At 39.5% G+C, this 17,683-nt stretch overlaps 1 protein-coding gene across 1 annotated transcript; it reads right to left on the bottom strand.

Moving 5' to 3' along the window:
- Positions 1-11,991: 11,991 nt before the first annotated feature.
- On the bottom strand, positions 11,992-17,165 carry coq2 (coenzyme Q2 4-hydroxybenzoate polyprenyltransferase). Its single transcript, XM_069178308.1, has 8 exons — positions 17,113-17,165; positions 16,379-16,730; positions 15,594-15,760; positions 14,631-14,752; positions 14,206-14,291; positions 13,963-14,096; positions 12,661-12,849; positions 11,992-12,557 (listed from the first exon to the last, which is right to left on the bottom strand). Exons 2-8 carry the CDS (start codon positions 16,668-16,670, stop codon positions 12,402-12,404), a joined length of 1,146 nt encoding a protein of 381 aa, XP_069034409.1. The 5' UTR covers positions 16,671-16,730; positions 17,113-17,165; the 3' UTR covers positions 11,992-12,401.
- Between the last annotated feature and the right edge of the window lie 518 nt (positions 17,166-17,683).

Genomic DNA, 17,683 nt, shown 5'->3' with positions numbered 1-17,683 from the left:
CTGCCAACTCCTTCAAACCGCAGACTTTATACTACTGCACAGTTGCACAAGATCGCACCAATCAGAGCGGAGATGCTGCGTGACGCAATGACGAGCCCCGGTAAAACAGCTGCTAAACTTTCTCACGTGCCCATCTTCCGTTCACCAAGAGGAGGAATATAACAGACGTATCACTCCAGAGAGGTTTCAGCTGGCAACTTTAAAGTCCACCCTGAAAACTGAGGCCTCACAGACTTTCACCAACATCAGGATGTGTTCAGTTGTTGTGTGGGTTAAAAAGTGTCTGAGAACTGGGCCAGAACATTGTGAGACCGATTTTAGTGGCATTTATCCAGCTGTCAATAAAGTGTTGCTTAATAACTGGGATCAAATTACTCAAAAACATTGATAGTCAAACTTCAGTGGTGTGTGGTAATATTGAATGGAGGGACATTTAAGTGTACAGAGTGATCCTGTATTTGTAGTATTGGTTTATCAAACTCATACAATGCTGTTATGGTGGCACATGGAGATGTACAGTGGGTACGGAAAGTATTCAGACCCCTTTAAATGTTTCACTCTTTGTTTCATTGCAGCCATTTGCTAAAATCAAAAAAGTTCATTTTATTTCTCATTAATGTACACTCAGCACCCCATCTTGACAGAAAAAAACAGAAATGTAGAAATTTGTGCAAATTTATTAAAAAAGAAAAACTGAAATATCACATGGTCATAAGTATTCAGACCCTTTGCTCAGTATTGAGTAGAAGCACCCTTTTGAGCTAGTACAGCCATGAGTCTTCTTGGGAATGATGCAACAAGCTTTTCACACCTGGATTTGGGGATCCTCTCCAGTTCCGTCAGGTTGGATGGTGAACGTTGGTGGACAGCCATTTTCAGGTCTCTCCAGAGATGCTCAGTTGGGTTTAGGTCAGGGCTCTGGCTGGGCCAGTCAACAATGGTCACAGAGTTGTTCCGAAGCCACTCCTTTGTTATTTTAGCTGTGTGCTTAGGGTCATTGTCTTGTTGGAAGGTGAACCTTCGGCCCAGTCTGAGGTCCAGAGCACTCTGGAAGAGGTTTTCTTCCAGGATATCTCTGTACTTGGCCACATTCATCTTTCCTTCAATTGCAACCAGTCATCCTGTCCCTGCAGCTGAAAAAAAAACACCATAGCATGATGCTGCCACCACCATGTTTCACTGTTGGGATTGTATTGGGCAGGTGATGAGCAGTGCCTGGTTTTCTCCACACATACCGCTTAGAATTAACGCCAAAAAGTTCAATCTTGGTCTCATCAGACCAGAGAATCTTATTTCTCATAGTCTGGGAGTCCTTCATGTGTTTTTTGGCAAACTCTATGCAGGCTTTCATATGTCTTGCACTGAGGAGAGGCTTCCGTCGGGCCACTCTGCCATAAAGCCCCGACTGGTGGAGGGCTGCAGTGATAGTTGACTGTGTGGAACTTTCCCCCATCTCCCTACTGCATCTCTGGAGCTCAACCACAGTGATCTTTGGGTTCTTCTTTACCTCTCTCACCAAGGCTCTTCTCCCACGATTGCTCAGTTTGGCTGGACGGCCAGGTCTAGGAAGAGTTCTGGTCGTCCCAAACTTCTTCCATTTAAGGATTATGGAGGCCACTGTGCTCTTAGGAACCTTGAGTGCTGCAGAAATTATTTTGTAACCTTGGCCAGATCTGTGCCTTGCCACAATTCTGTCTCTGAGCTCCTTGGACAGTTCCTTCGACCTCATGATTCTCATTTGCTCTGACATGCACTGTGAGCTGTAAGGTCTTATATAGACAGGTGTGTGCCTTTCCTAATCAAGTCCAATCAGTTTAATTAAACACAGCTGGACTCCAATGAAGGAGTAGAACCATCTCAAGGAGGATCAGAAGAAATGGACAGCATGTGAGTTAAATATGAGTGTCACAGCAAAGGGTCTGAATACTTATGACCATGTGATATTTCAGTTTTTCTTTTTTAATAAATTTGCACAAATTTCTACATTTGTTTTTTTCTGTCAAGATGGGGTGCTGAGTGTACATTAATGAGAAATAAAATGAACTTTTTCGATTTTAGCAAATGGCTGCAATGAAACAAAGAGTGAAACATTTAAAGGGGTCTGAATACTTTCCGTACCCACTGTATTTGCTTTTTTTCTGAGCTAGTTATAGCTTCCAGCAAAAAAAAAATGTAATTAAATGTATGTTGGTAAGAAAAAAACATTTGCAAGTTGAAGGTAGAGACACATCTCACAAACATCAGTGGAGGAAGGAGTCCTCAGAACTTTTACTGAAGTAGAAGTAGAAATACCACACTACAAGTGTGTTCTCAAATATAACTTAAGTAAAGTCAGCAAAATGTACTTAAAGTGCCAAAAGTAAAAGACCTAACTAGGAAAAACGAGTGTTGTATTTATCATATATTAATGACTGGAACATTGAACAATATCATCGATGTGCATTTGAGCAGAATTTGAATGTTGTCATGGTCGAGCTAATATCAACACATGGTACTGTTGAAGCATCTAATCTGTGTATATTAATGTATATTTTGGCAACTGATCATGTATTTTTGTTTTAAAAAAATGTATCTGAAAAGTAACTGAAGCTATCAGATAAATGTAGTGAAATACAGAGTATAAGATCTTGGAGATGTGATGGAGTAGAAGTATCAAGTGGAAATACTCAAGTCAAGTACAAGTACCACTAAATTGTACTTAGATGCAGCACTTGTACCTAAGTAAATGTACTTAGTTACTTTCCAGCACTGATGAGTATCATGGTACCAGATGTTGTGATGGCTGTTTTCAGTAAATGTGGATGAAAACAAATTTGAGAGGAACCCAACTATTCCTGATTTAAAAAGCAGCGTTGTTCACCTGAGGAACAGGTCAAATCTGGATTTTTCTTTTCCTGATATTTAATAAAAACTCAGGAACTTTTACTTTGACAAAAAGGACTCCCGTTGACATGAATTGTACTGATTGATGTCTCATCAAAAATCCAGATAAAAACACTTTACTATCATCCATGCTTGGCTCGCACGGACTAGCAGAGGATTAAAAACAAATAAACCAGTAAAGACTTAATCAGATTAGTAGCAATATTAATCTGTTGTGTATAAATTACTTTAGTAATACAGCTGTCTAAACTCAATAATACTAACAGTGTTTTAGCTCATCACATAGCAGCTAGCTGTGTGGCAGCCACGCGCATAAATCAGTTTCTCTGCCGAACTGAAATGAAGTCAGTTTTAAGCGCGCTAGCAGCACGGGTCAAAGGACTGTTGGTCAGTTACCACTTCGGTCCTGACTCAAATACCTCAGCAGCTATTTGACTGATTTCTATCAAATCTTTTTGGTTCCCAAAACATGAATCCTACTGATGTGGGCCATCATCTCACTCTTCCTCTATGTCACCATGCTGCTCATGAGGCTGAGGACCTGGAGTCTTCTTCTTCTTTTTTTTTTTTTTTAAATGAATTCTCATCAGTCAAATTAAAATCCATAAAGTGTATGAACATGTAATGTGTGCATGCTGTTGTTTCGTTATTCATTCCAGTTTTATTATAAGATCAACTGTCCAGAGTTCATGTTTCATGACCTCATTATTTACATCACTATCAGGGACATTGAATGGGGCGGGAGCATAAATGACTTAAGCAAAGGTGACGAAAAGAAAGGGATGTTTCAGTGCCCTGAGCGAGTCGTTGCTTCAGCCATGAGTCAGCCATTAAGAATTGTCGGGGAGAAGACATGTTCATTCATGTAGCACATCAGACAAGTCGAGTCGAAAGTGAGTCATCTTTGATCCAGATAGCTCACCCTACCTGCTATTTGACTTCTTTTACGTTAAATCATTCCTTGTAATTTACATATTTCCCTCCAAAATATGTTACAAAAATATACTTGGAGTTTTAACATATTGTAATGAAGATCATCTTCATTACTGAAACCATTATGACACAGTTGGCACTTTTGTAATGGATGTGCGTTTGTAAAGAAGAGAAATAACTGCACAAAACAAGATCGTGACTCTGACACTATTTGAGTACTTATCTTAGATTTGTCTGGTTGTGTAAATCTGGCAGTGAAAAAGCAGTTTGTCTCTAAATGTTACGTTTTCTTAAAAGATTGGTGAACTACTACTTACATTCATACTTTTAATATTAGTTACATCACTTTACTGCTCAGTTTGCTGGTCATTGTGTGCACATGTCACAGACCAGAGTGCTGGTGCTTGAACTCTCTTTTTATCTTCAACCTTTCTATCTCCTGCTTTGTTTACGCTGATTGTTGTTCTGTACAGTGTCACACAAATAAACCACTGCTCTACTACTCCCTGTTATTTCTTACATGCAGTAAATCCTGTTAGCTCGGGATAAAAAGTGAAATACAGCTGAACCAGGACTGTAAGACAAATAAAGGTCAAGGTGGGGCAGGAATTTTACCCAAATACACTTTGGTTTATGTGACGATGGACCTCTTGAGCTGTGGTTTGATTTGGGGGAATAAAATAGAACAGACTTCTTTTGGTTGCTGCAAAAATATGGACTGAGGCTTCCCCAGGCACGCAACTGATGATGATCACACTGTAAAAAGAAACCTATAAAAGTGATGTAACAATTTTGCACTCTGTTTCTTTAGGCAGATTTCACTGTTTGTTTTGAGTAAAAAAACACCTATATTTAACAGCTAATACACTAAAAGAAATTAGGTAAAGTCTACCTAACATTTCTCAATACATTATACAACTAATGTTTAAAAAAAAAAAGTGAGTAATATAACATTCTGATTGTTAGTAGGATCAGCTACTTAATTGATTTTATTAAGAATTAATCAATATGATAATTAATCAAAAATAGCTACTCAGGAAATGTTTTTTTTTTTTTTCTTGAAAAATGATTGTCAGACCCGGGAGTTGATCATGTCAGTTCCTTTTTAATTAACCCAAAATTCAAAAAACATACAAAACAGAAAATGAAGCCAGAATACACATACATGTACATGATATTCAGGTACAACGCACAGAAAGAACAAACAAGAAATAGTGCTTACTCCAAGAGAAAAATTGGGGAAATAAGAAAACAAATAAATAATTAAATTAAATAAAAATTTTAAAAAGAGGGTGACGAAGTAATAATCGTCCACTCCTGAATGTATTATCGTAGGTGCTATATATACTTTTCAGAGAAGATGGTGTATAATGTGTGTATGGAGAAAGTTAACAGATGAAAGTTCAACCAGGGGGCCGAGCAACATATAGTAATAACTCTCATGGTATTAATAATGCAGCGACACGACCCCATCGTTTAGTAAAGATAAACTTTTGGAACCTTAAAGAATATGTGATTCGCTCCATTTGATAGATGTCCCATACTTTTTGGATCCATATACTGTATGTGGGGGGATCCGGTTTGAACCATGTGATGGTTATACACGTCAATGCTGCTGTGAGTAGTATCTTTAGAAGGTATTTTTTTTGAAGGCCTTCAGGTATCGCTCCCAATAGTGCTACTGTGGGGTCTGGTGGGATGTCCTGTTGGAATATCTCAGGGCATCAAAGACTTCTCTCCAGGATACATTTAACTTCCGGCATAGCCAGAATATATATATATATATGTGATTGGCAGCACGTGTTCCACAGTTCCGCCAACATAAGTTGGGACGTGTCGGCCCATCTTGGCTACTATTTCTGGTGTTCTGAACACCGTGTATTTTCCATGTAAATTCCCTCCAGGGGTTTGAGGTTTGGGGTTTAACTAGGTGTGCCTCTGTACACATCTCCTCCCAGGTATTCGGTGGTATGACCTTGTTCATTTCACTAGAACTGGAAATAACAGGTTATAACGCTAGTCCACTAGTGCACCGAACTATTTTACGATAATTGGCATCATACAAATTCTGTAAGGATGGTGGGATGTATATGCCAAGGTATTTTATACCGTCTTTTGGCCATTTAAATCCACTTTGGAGTTTCACACTTCTTGGGATGTTACCGTTGACATCCATAGCCTGTTTTTTCCACGTTTACCTTGTATCCTGAGTAGTATCCGTACTGCGAGATGAGGTCCTTTAGATGTGGTATTGTTGATGCAGGTTGCGTCAGATATAATACATCATCGGCGTGAAGAGATATTTTATGGTCTTCTTTATGTATTACAGTTCCTTTTATTTTGTTATCATCTCGGATGAGCTGGGCCAAGGGTTCGATACTAATTGCGAGCAGCCTTGTTCCAATGTGAATCTTTGTGATCTATATCCATTAACTTTAACAGCTGCCTGTGATGATGAATATAATGTTTGTATCCAATTGAAAAAATTAGGGCCAAATCTGAACCGTTTTAGTGTTTGGAATAAATATTGCCATGATACACGGTCAAATGCTTTTTGAGCATCTAGGGACATAATCATTGCCTCTGATTTCTCTTCTTTTGATGGGATGTTTTGTTTAATAAGTGTCGTAAGTTATCGCCATACTATCTTCCAGTGAAGAGTCCTGTCTGATCAGGATGGATAATTTTAGTGATCATGTCTGTGCCTGATCTTGAGTGCAAACAGTTCAATCCATGAGTGTATTTCAGAGCCTTTGGGCCTCCGACCTTCTTCAGCAGCTTTGCTCCATCAAGCTCCAAAAAAAGTTTCTGGAACACTTCAAATGTGTACTTGAGCTTCTTCGGATACTCAAGGTTTAGAGCATAGATGAGTCCCATCAGCAGCACACATGTCTTGGTTCGGTTTTCCCACTTCAGAACTTGGTTCCCCTCTATGACAATGGACACTGCTGGGTTCTCCTCGGCCAGAGGATTATCGCTCACGAGCACCTTCATAAGTTGGTCAGTGTGGCTTTTCAACTATCAGCTATTGTTGAAACCAGACCTTCCACTGTTTTAGGAATTCCAGATGAAAGCTTCAACTTTCGTATATCATGTTCTTCTATGATAACTCGCAACTGGACGGACATCGTCATCAGCTGTAGGGAGACAGAGAGAGAAGAGATTGCGGTTTGTTAAAATTTGATGTTTTTTCACTAGCAATACACAAATGATTGATATGGCATGATAACAATAATTCAGCTTCAGCCAAGGAGTGTTGGCATCATGGATGTGGTGTGCAATCATTCATTGGTGTTTTCTTGCCAATGTCAAGAGAATGTTTCTGAATAACCCGGTATGCCTCGCAATCCTTTTAAAGAATAAGTGTTTGGCTTTGAAACACATGGTCCAGAGAGCCACAAGTGGTCCAAAACTAGTTGTAAGCCTGTTCTCCTGTGGGAACACATCCAAATACCTGTAATGGTGTTCACTGATCTTGCTTTCCATGTATCCCAGTGTCTCAACTGTGTGGACAGGAGCCATGACAAGCTCAACATCTTTCAAGGTCATCAAAACCTGTCACACTGTGTCATCTTCTGGTACTTTGTCACCAATCATAATTAGCATCTGCAATAAACACCAGTTTTCATGTGCATTGCCTCCGACACTCTTACGTGATGCAAAAGTCAGGGGAATAGCTTGTGGACAGTTTCCTTTGTCATTCCACTTGTAAGGAAACTGACGGATGGAACAATTAAGCTCCTGAAGAGAAAAGTATTTCTTCTTCATTGATCGACATCGAGACACAGTGCCAGTTCAAAAGGTACGATTCCTTCAAGCAAATCATGCAGAGCGTCAGGGGATAACCTGACGTGGCATGAAAGTAACTCAATCGTTCAGAGATGGTAAACTGTCTTTTTACACCACAATGATGAGCTTCCACAGTGTCAGACAATGCTGCTTCGACATGCACGGTATGGTTGGACTTAGTTCGTAGTGGAAACATTCCTGCTCTTAAATACCATCATCTTCCAAGCATTTCAAATCTTGGAAGATTTGGAGCAGTGGCTTCAACACCTTCGGGTATCCATATTGGTTGACATCATCTGACTTACAAAGGATGGCCAGGTAAATGGAAGTCAGAGTAGATCGCAAGGTAGCAGAGATGTCTGCAATCACCCAGTAAACAGCCATGACTTTGTGCTTCTTGCGTGATGGAAACTTCAAAGTCATCTATGTAAACAATGAATGGGAATTGAAGTTCAACTCCAGATAAAAAGCTGTTTTCTCTGAAGAAAGATCCATCATGCAATGATGTGTACCCAGAAGAAATATTAGATGGCCTTCTATTTTGCATTATTGCATCTTGAATGTGTCCATTGTTCACAAGTTGAGACAATAATGGGAGAATTGGTACATATTGGAAGGTTTTCTTCTCACTGCCGTCAAGTATATACTCAACTGGTTCAGTGAGTGAGAGATGCTCCTTTATAAACTGGTCTCTCCTATAGTGTTTGCTTAAAGGACCATCAGCTCCTAAAGCAGCACTGAAAGGGTTCAGCTGGCAAAGATCTTTGACAAGTTCTGAAATCACTGAATCTTCAAAAGTACAGGCATACTTCCTCAAAGTGCTCAGTATAATAAGTCTTTAATAACTGGGCCAGGTGCAGATGATGAAAGGAAATTAAGTTCCTCTACTAGTTCATCTATACATGTATTAGACACATTGAAAATGCATTCCAATTTAAGGAGGAGCAACCCCAGTCTCTTGATAATTGTTTTTTTTCAAGTCTTCATCCTCCTCAAGGACTGAGTCACAATAGTTTTCACTTTCAAAAGATTCCCTTTCTTCAAGCATTTGGCTTTGGCATGCATGAAAAACTGCAGTCTTAAACTCTTCTATCGAATGTGGACTATGTTTCAGGCTCTTATGACTGTGAAAAGTTGTCTATATGTTTGTCTTGTAGTCACAATCTTGGAAAACACAAAGTACAGTTTCATTCTTTTTAAGGTGGCCACCAAGGTGCTCAAAATATAGTCGTTCTGTGTGGAAACAGCATGAATTACACACTAAGCATGTGAAGGTGAGGAGCTGGCCTGGACAAATGTGTCCGTAATGCACCCCATGTCCTAAAGGTGCAAGGAATCATAATGGAGACAGGGTATGGACTGGTTTCAACCAAAATGCCCATGTTGTAATCTATAGTGTGTCAACAGTTCCCATCGTTTTGATGTTGTGAAGTTACATATTTTGCACAGCCAATTCATTTGCAATATGGCAGCACACCCACTCCTCAGTTTAGGGTCCTCAGTCACTGTTTAGTTCAGGTACCTGATTCCTGTTTATGTTGTGAAAACTGGTATACACACCTGCTTCTCATGTTCTCGTCATGGGTTTTCATGAGTCCAGCTGGGGAGAAAAAATAAAGTCAGACACAAGACACTTCAAAAGTGTTAAAACATTAACCTTCAGGCTGAACATGAAATCATAGCATTTTGGATTAACATATAAACAGCATATTTTAACATATAAACAGCATATTGATAAAACACACTACCATTGCATAAATAGCGCATAATTAAAATAGCAATTTAAAAGTGGAACGCACACTCACAGCAGGCAGGCTTAAGAACAGGAGCTTTATTCCTCCGTGGAGCGGACGGGTCGATCAATGTCCACAGAACGTGCATAAAGACAATAAGGTCCAACGGGGCTTGGAAGCCTAATGTCCTTGTCACCGGGGCCAGGCTGGTGAGATGTCGCAGGATGGAGACGCGTCCCGGCGGGCTCGGGCAGGACCGCAGGACGGCAGAGCCGGAGTAGGGTCTAATATTCTGCCCCTACTGTACTGTGCAGTATACTGTTGTGTATAATATAGTAGTATTATGATATTGTATTGAGTTGTCGGTGTTAATAACGAATGATGCAGCACATTATGCATTAACTAGTATAAATATATTGTATATATATTATATAACACACACACACACACACACACACACACCAGTTCATTACTTTGTGTCATAAGAATGTTCTGTGTTTAATTATACTGTCAGACAGGTATTAATTTAATAATGTTTACTATTGAGGTCATAATTTGCAGTGGTGTTGAACTGGACAGCATTATATTGAGGTTTCTAATATTTGGGCCTCACCATACATGAGAGGGGCAGAATATTAGAAACACCTTTCAATATAAGGCATTGCAGGACAACCGTATATTCTCTTACATAATGTAGTACATCATCATCTTAATAGTAATACAGACACCTCTAAGTATAATTACGTAATCATACTATGTGTACGACAGTTTTTATTCATGGACAAACTGAACTTGCCTATTTTCTACCACTTGTAAACTTTACAAGCCTGGACATGTCTGCTCTCAGCATCCACTCACTCTGGCAAGAAACGTGTAATACCCGTTTCACACTTTATTACGAGTATTTCACCAGGTTATTTGAATTGTCAGGGTAATAAAAATCAAAAGGCACAGCCTATTGACTTCTCAGGGCAAAACCTGCAACTGGCAGCTGGTCTAATTTATTTAATTTACCAACTTAACTTTTTTTTTTTTTTACTCACATTTGCCAACAAGATAGCTGGCTGGGTAGCTTGAATTCCCGAGCCTGACAGCAGGTTCAGCAGGTTCAGCAGGTTCAGCAATGCATTGAATTCATGCCCGTGTTAAATGTCACCACGTGGAGGCTTTTTTTTTTTCCCCCCACAACAACATTTTAGAATTATTAAGGTTAAGTAGCTCACCTGTGGCGCCAGCACTGCAGCTATCAGCTTACCAATGATCAACCAGCAGTGGCTAAAGGAGGCTCCAAACTTAAATTCCTAATGTGACGCAGAAGCACGCTGCATCTAACCACCGAATAAGTTAATATTTGCATTTATGATACTGATACAGAAAAAGATCGACCCGTGGACAGTCCACATTCCCGCCGATGAAATGAGCCTTGGCGCTTGAATGCTGACGCATGCGCATGTTGCAGTGCAGTGCTGATATCTGGGGGTACATTTTAGGTTTTATACTTTTATACTTTTTTTTTTTTTTTATGCAGCAGTTGTTACTGTTAACAATTAGGTAGTGCAGGTAGAATTTACACATTTTTATTTCTTTCACTTGCTGACAAATATACTTGAGTAAAATTTTAATTATTTACATGGATAGTAACTACTACCCTCCAAAATCCTTTTTTACAGTGCAGCTGGTTGTCAGAACAACATCAGTTTTTAATGCAACACTTTTCAATCCATTTGCATGTTGTGTTATTTTCTTGCCAAATGACGACATCTAGCCTTCACATACAGGTAGCTATCATTACAATTTAATAATGACTGCCCGTACTTATGCACTACTGTGCCTTTAAAATGTGTTTCGTTTTATTCTATATTCTAACTCGATCTTGTTTTTTTAATGTGTTGTCTTGTGTTTATTTTTATTTCTAAATTACATTAACATCTTTTAATGTTCCTTGATATTTGTTTTTATGTGAAGCACTGCTTGTATTTTCTTGCTGTAAAACACTTTGAGCTCCATTTCTTGTATGAAAGGTGCTGTACAAATAAAGTTTTTTATTATTATCATGAATTAATCAAATGATCGATTTCACGGCATACGTTTATAAATGCAGAGTCTCAATGCAACTCTTTAGTGATCTATTGGGCCCTATGACCCCTGTATTCGAAGTCCTGGGTCACGTTTTAGTGAACCAACGATTTGATATCATTCTGATTTATAAATGTGTCTTTTATTAAGTACACCTTGTTAGTACCGGGTTGGACCCTTTTTGCCTTCAGAACTGCCTTAATTCTTCGTGGCATAGATTCAACAAGGTGCTGGAAACACTCCTCAAAGAGTTTGGTCCATATTGACATGATAGCATCACACAGTTGCTGCAGATTTGTCGGCTGCACATCCATGATGCAGATCTCCCGTTCCACCACATCCCAAAGCTTCTATTGGATTGAGATCTGGTGACTGTGGAGGCCGTTGGAGTCCAGTGAATTCACCAGGAAACTCTCCAGAATGGGGCAGACTAAACGATGCAGATGTCTGGACCACTGAGGCATCAGGACCACTCTCACCAGCATCTCGTATAAAATCACTGGCAGAGGTCTTGAGTGGGCGTACGCTGCCTAATCTGATGGAGACGGAGGGCCAAAGTAAACCAGTGACTCTTGAAGAAAGTCGAGCCGAAGACTTTTAATAGTTGGTGGCCCAAAACAAAACAATAAGGCCTGGGTGTACAAGACATTAAGGAGGTGGCAAATTAAGCATACTGCCCTCTAGTGGTCATTAATCACTTAGTGCAGGTTTAAAGTGCGTCAACCAATAATAACCATACCTGCTGCAGATTCATCTATTATTCAAGAGTCAGTCAGTTTGGCTTTTCTTTTGTGTTCTTTTTAAATACAGAAGTAAGTTATACACTCATGTTGAGGGAAATGATCATTTAATTTAATTTAACACATATAAATGGGATTTTATAACATCAATAACCGTACGTGATGTTTTGTAAGAAAAGAAATAATTTTACTTCCTGGCTTAAAAACAAAGCCTGTAATCAAATTTACTGAGCACTGACTGTCTCACTTATCCGAGTTCTTCCTCCTGTTGCAGCAAAGTCTCCCTTCGTTCCTTCCACAAATTACCAGTAACAATACCTAAAAACAACAACAGTCCAAGGTTTCTGTTTGACAAAAATTTCTTCCAGCAGTCTTCTGGTTTGTTGATGTCCAGTGTGTAAATCTACAAGACAGAAAAGCTAATATCATATTTTAAAGAAAGAAATATATCTTAAGAACATATATATATATTTACACATATACACGGACTTCATTGGCTCTCTCACCTGGTGAGTGAGGTGGACGGCCACAGTGGTCAGTACAGCGTAGTAAGGCAGAGTCTGTTCAGCAGTGACCCCAGCTGCAACCAGTCCGGACATCATGGCCACTGTGAAACCAGTCAGCCAAGGCTTGGTTTGCTCCTGGAACCTCAGTGCGGTGGATTTGACCCCAACCAGGACGTCATCCTCCTTATCCTGTTTTATATAAAAAAAAAGAAAAAGCAGAGGGAGCCCAGACTCAGTGACGCCTTACTGTTAGATGTGAGGCAGTTCTGCTCCAGAGTGACTAACAGTAACAAAAACAGTCAACCACACTCCCGGCAAACGTTAGAAGTTAATGGGATTGTTTCCATCTTGAAAACCTGTCTAACATGTGCAAACAGCTCATTAAGTAAACGGGCATGTTTCAGTTTCATGGTCCTGTCCTTCATAAATTTAAATGCAGTGCTTCACCTGCAAACCACAGAGATGAATAGGCAGAAACTTCACAGAGCTCAGAGACAACACTGTATTTTACTTGAACTTTTCCATCTACAGCAGTTCCTTTTTCCCCGCAGTAAAACATTACAAAAAGGAATTTAATAGAAAGATAAAAAAAAAAAAAAAAAAAGATATTAACAAATAATTGAAAAATTTACAGAATATAATCAGATTATTGAATTTGATTTAACTGGGTGGGTTTCTGTATGTAATGACATATCTATTGATTTAGAAGAGCCCAATCCAGAGTTTTGAGTTTGGCTGCTGTGCTACATTTACTTTTACTTTTCTGCACTGATGGTGCAGTGAAATCGAGGTTTTATTCAAATATACAGAACATTTATCAACTGTCTATCATCATAAATTGGCAGGAAAAATGGAGCAGCATGTAAAAAAGTGTTTCCACATATTTTCCCCATTATCATATATTGCAACATGTGGTAAACATGTGTCGTACATGTGATCACATGTGTCCCATGTGGAAAACATGGGAAACTCGTGTGTTTTTTTTTCTGTAAGCATGGTGCTCTCACTATATTATCACATCCATGTTTCAGTTTAAAAGTGGTTGTAAATGTAAAACATAACCACTAAGACTGCTGAGTGTTTTCCAGAGTGAGTGAGCGTTGTGGTTTGTTTATAATTAATTAACTGTAGGTTCAAATCACTGTAAAATAAAAAATGGTGAACATCATCCTGGTGAATATAAAGAGGGATCCCACTCACTACTGACTGGTGCTATCCCACATTATGAAAGATTAGAAACAGTATTTCATTATAGGCTACACATCCTGACCATTTTCATGTGAAATAAGCTCCCTGCTTCACCTGATGTGCATATATCGTGTCGTATATCAGCGTCCACATCACTCCTGAGAAATACAGCGGCAGGCACACGGACCAATCGCAAGAGCCCTGAACAGCCGACCAGCCGAGCAGAGCGCCCCAGTTGAAAGTGAGCCCTGAAGAGATCGAACAGAAGGAACACAAGGCCAACTTCAGCTCTGCTGATGGGCAGAAATATCAACTTTAGATGCAGAACACCAAAGGATCGTTTAACACGGCACATACCCAACATAAACTGGGGCCAATAAGTGATCCTCTTCATCAGCGGGTAGGTGATGACGAGCAATAGTGAAGCTGCACCCAGAGCTATGCTGTGAGGAGCATTACGAACACTGAGTCAAAGACTGTGAAATTCTAAAGAAATATTAACAACTTTGTACAGGGGATCACTTTTATCTGCCTCCTTGTACATTCACACAGTGTAATTAACACATCTATAAATGACACCGACTGATTCAGTGGGGGAATTAAAGCCCAAAAAATAAAATCATGACCAATATGGAACCCCAAACGGAGGTTTTTGTTTGACTTACAAACTTCATTATTTGATCAATCTTCCCTTGTTTCACGTTCATTTCGCAAATAAAGTGAAATCAAAGTTCAACAAATGTCTACACAGAGCTCATGAAACACGGACTGTTTGTGGATACCTGTAATAGTTGAGACACAAAAGAACCCCGAGTGCAAGAGAGAGCTGCCCTCCCAGGAAGACGAGCGCCTGCATGCGAGAGATCTCTCCTGATGCGATGGGTCGAGAGGCTGTCCTGGACACCTGCAAAGAAACACTTCAGTCAATCAGCGCTGAAAATGAATTAATAATGTGTACATTTAGTATCTTAGTGTTACTGACTGTTACTGTGATGCTATGGAGAGAAATGTAACTCAAAATTATCACAAATATAGATTACAAGATCTACAAATGCTAAAATAGGATTTATACCAATCCACACACAAATACCAAACAATTTGAACATTTATATGACTATTTTACAAATACATACATCAAAGCCTGAATGAATTTTTCCATACAGACTTTTTGCTTCAACTTCACAGATCTGATCATTTTCACTTTCAAAAAGTTGCCTGTGTTTACAAATGTCTAAAACTACTTGTATTTACATTCTTTTGTATACGTTTACAGAGTGTTAAATGAGTGTGTACGCATCGCCGGATCTGCACGTTGCATTTGGTTGTGAACTTTTGACTCTCATTTCAGGCTCTCTAGCGCCACATAGATGCATTTAAATACAAGTGAAAAACTGGGGCATCTGATTCCCATAATTATGCACAAATTGTTGATCACGTTATGTAAATGTTGTTTGTCATTTGCGGATCATGTAATACACATTTGTGACCATTTGGAGTCTGAGACATACCACAAACAGCATCTTTGGTCATTATGGCTTCATCAAAATTTGATGATCAAAATTTCCTGAAAACAAGTTGCAATATCAACCAAACGGGGGCTAACTAACCTGACTGACTGAGGCGAGCGCAAGCTGGCCAATGTTTCGTATTTTCTTCATCTTATATTGAAATTATAAATAAAATTCAATTAACATTTGAAGAATTTTTTTTTTTCATGTCTGCTTGCCATAGTAAGTCTCATATACCTTTTTGTCAAAGTCTTTATCCCACATGTCATTGATAGTGCAGCCGGCCCCTCTCATCAGCAGACCACCTATACCAAACAGAGTGAGCATGCCCAGATCTGGAAGGCACCCAGGGTCGGCAGCTAGACCGATGCTCCACATACATGGGAGGTACAGCAGCCAGGTCCCTACAAAAAGATACAAGTCAACGCAAATGAATAAAATAAAGGATTAACATCAAAGGAACTAATTCCCAGCTAAGGGCTTAACTGTGGTCTGACTGATGATGTCTGAGCGGTACAACTGAACGAGAGCTGAAGCAAAAGGTGTTTAACATAGTGGTACGGTGGTGGCTGCACTTAACAAGCATCCATCTGTTTGTGTGTGTTTTGAGGTCAAAGCTGCTTAACAAAGAATATGTGAGCTACCTTTCCAAAAAGATTCCTACTAAAACCTAAACGTTACAACTGACTGTTTTACTGCTGAATAAGTATCTTTGTTGTCGAAACTAATATATACACACAGTATGTACTTTTAATGTATTTTTCTTTATTCGTTTTCTGCCTCGTGTTGAAATGGAAACATGAAGTAAACATGCTTAACTGTGTAACATGTTGACACCTTGTTCCAAATAAAAATATAATTTAAAAAAATGTATGTTTGAGTGACGACAAAAAAATAGGACGACATCAATATTGTTTGTTAAAACTAGTTAAAGTCAACACCAACCTGTGGATTAAACTATATACAATATATACAGAAATAATATGTCAGGTGAAGTTGTTGATGAAGAATGAATTACTGACCAATAGGTTTGTCCATCCTCATCAGTCGGAGGTACGGCTGGACATGTGCTGGTGCTGAATTCACAACAGCAGCAGCTGATAAACTGAATGATCTCACGTTGACTGACGGGCGCGTCGCACCCCGGCTGTAAAACACTGTTCTCCACCCTGAGTGGAGGCCGTCTTCAGTCCTTCTCCCTTCCGGTTGGAGGCAGCAGTGTGACAGGGTGGAGAAGCAAGGGAGACAAGCTGCAGGGTGAGTCCTCCTCAGAGGGCCCAGTGTCAGCAGGCTGGTCAGCTTGGCTCGGAGCATGGCGTCTCTCTGAGGTCAGACGAGCATTTCCTTTTCCTTTTTTTACTCTGAGTGTCACTCCTGAACACACACACACACACACACACACACACACACAGCAGTTTAACAAAGGCCTTTCCACAGAGGAGGACCGATGTGCTGCAACAGGCAGTCCTTTTCAACAGCAGTGATTCAGCTGCACAAAGACACAGATGTGTGGTGAGCACATCACACACACTGACGCGGCAGCTGCTCCTGCACGTGTAGGTTAGGTTAGGTTAGTTTAGGTTAGTTTAGGTTAGGTAGTTACTTTATGAACTAAATGTTTGCAGCCAGCCTGCTAACTCGATCTTAAATGAGCGAAAACCTAAAGTGGACTTGAAGAGAAAACTTTTGTACAACGGCGAAACAAACGTACACTATAGGCTACAGTAAAGAAAAATACATTTTAAAGAAGACCGACCACTACACAGGTGCTTTCAGGTCACTGCTGCTGACATTTCCTTGTTGTAGTACGTCCCGTATTATACTCCGGGGGAAACAATGTCAGAGATCGGAACCATTGACACGTATGATGCAACGCCGTGATGAGAAATTCAATTCATTTATGTATTTAATTTTCTGAACTTATTCTCCTGCTAATGAACAGTGCTGTACTGATTCGGATAACATTACTGTCTGCTTCAAGGGACCACTATGGTATTTTGGCAAATCTAAATCAAAAGTAAGACTGCTTTTTTTCCACCCTATTTCTAACCACCTGTTTTTTTTATGACAGGTGATTAAACATTAGGCCTGATCAGCTGGCAAACACTTTTTTTTTTTTTTTTTTTTTTTTTTTTTTTTTAATAACAATGATGCCAATTGTTACCCCTATTGGGTGCAAATTACAATTTGGGGTCAATTGTTTGATGAATCAGTTTATGGTTATACGATTTATGTGAATACGTATATGTCACCTTCGAAGGAAAAGAGACAACACGAGACACACCACCTGTGCATATCACAAAAGGAACAGGATTTTGAAAAAAAGG

Source organism: Embiotoca jacksoni, unplaced genomic scaffold, assembly GCF_022577435.1.
Source record: "Embiotoca jacksoni isolate LCO1_2020_lvr unplaced genomic scaffold, fEmbJac1.0.p SCAF_8, whole genome shotgun sequence".
NCBI classification, from domain to species: Eukaryota; Metazoa; Chordata; class Actinopteri; family Embiotocidae; genus Embiotoca; species Embiotoca jacksoni.
The sequence above is the reverse complement of the archived record's forward strand: the minus strand, read 5'-3'. Positions and strand labels throughout refer to the sequence as shown.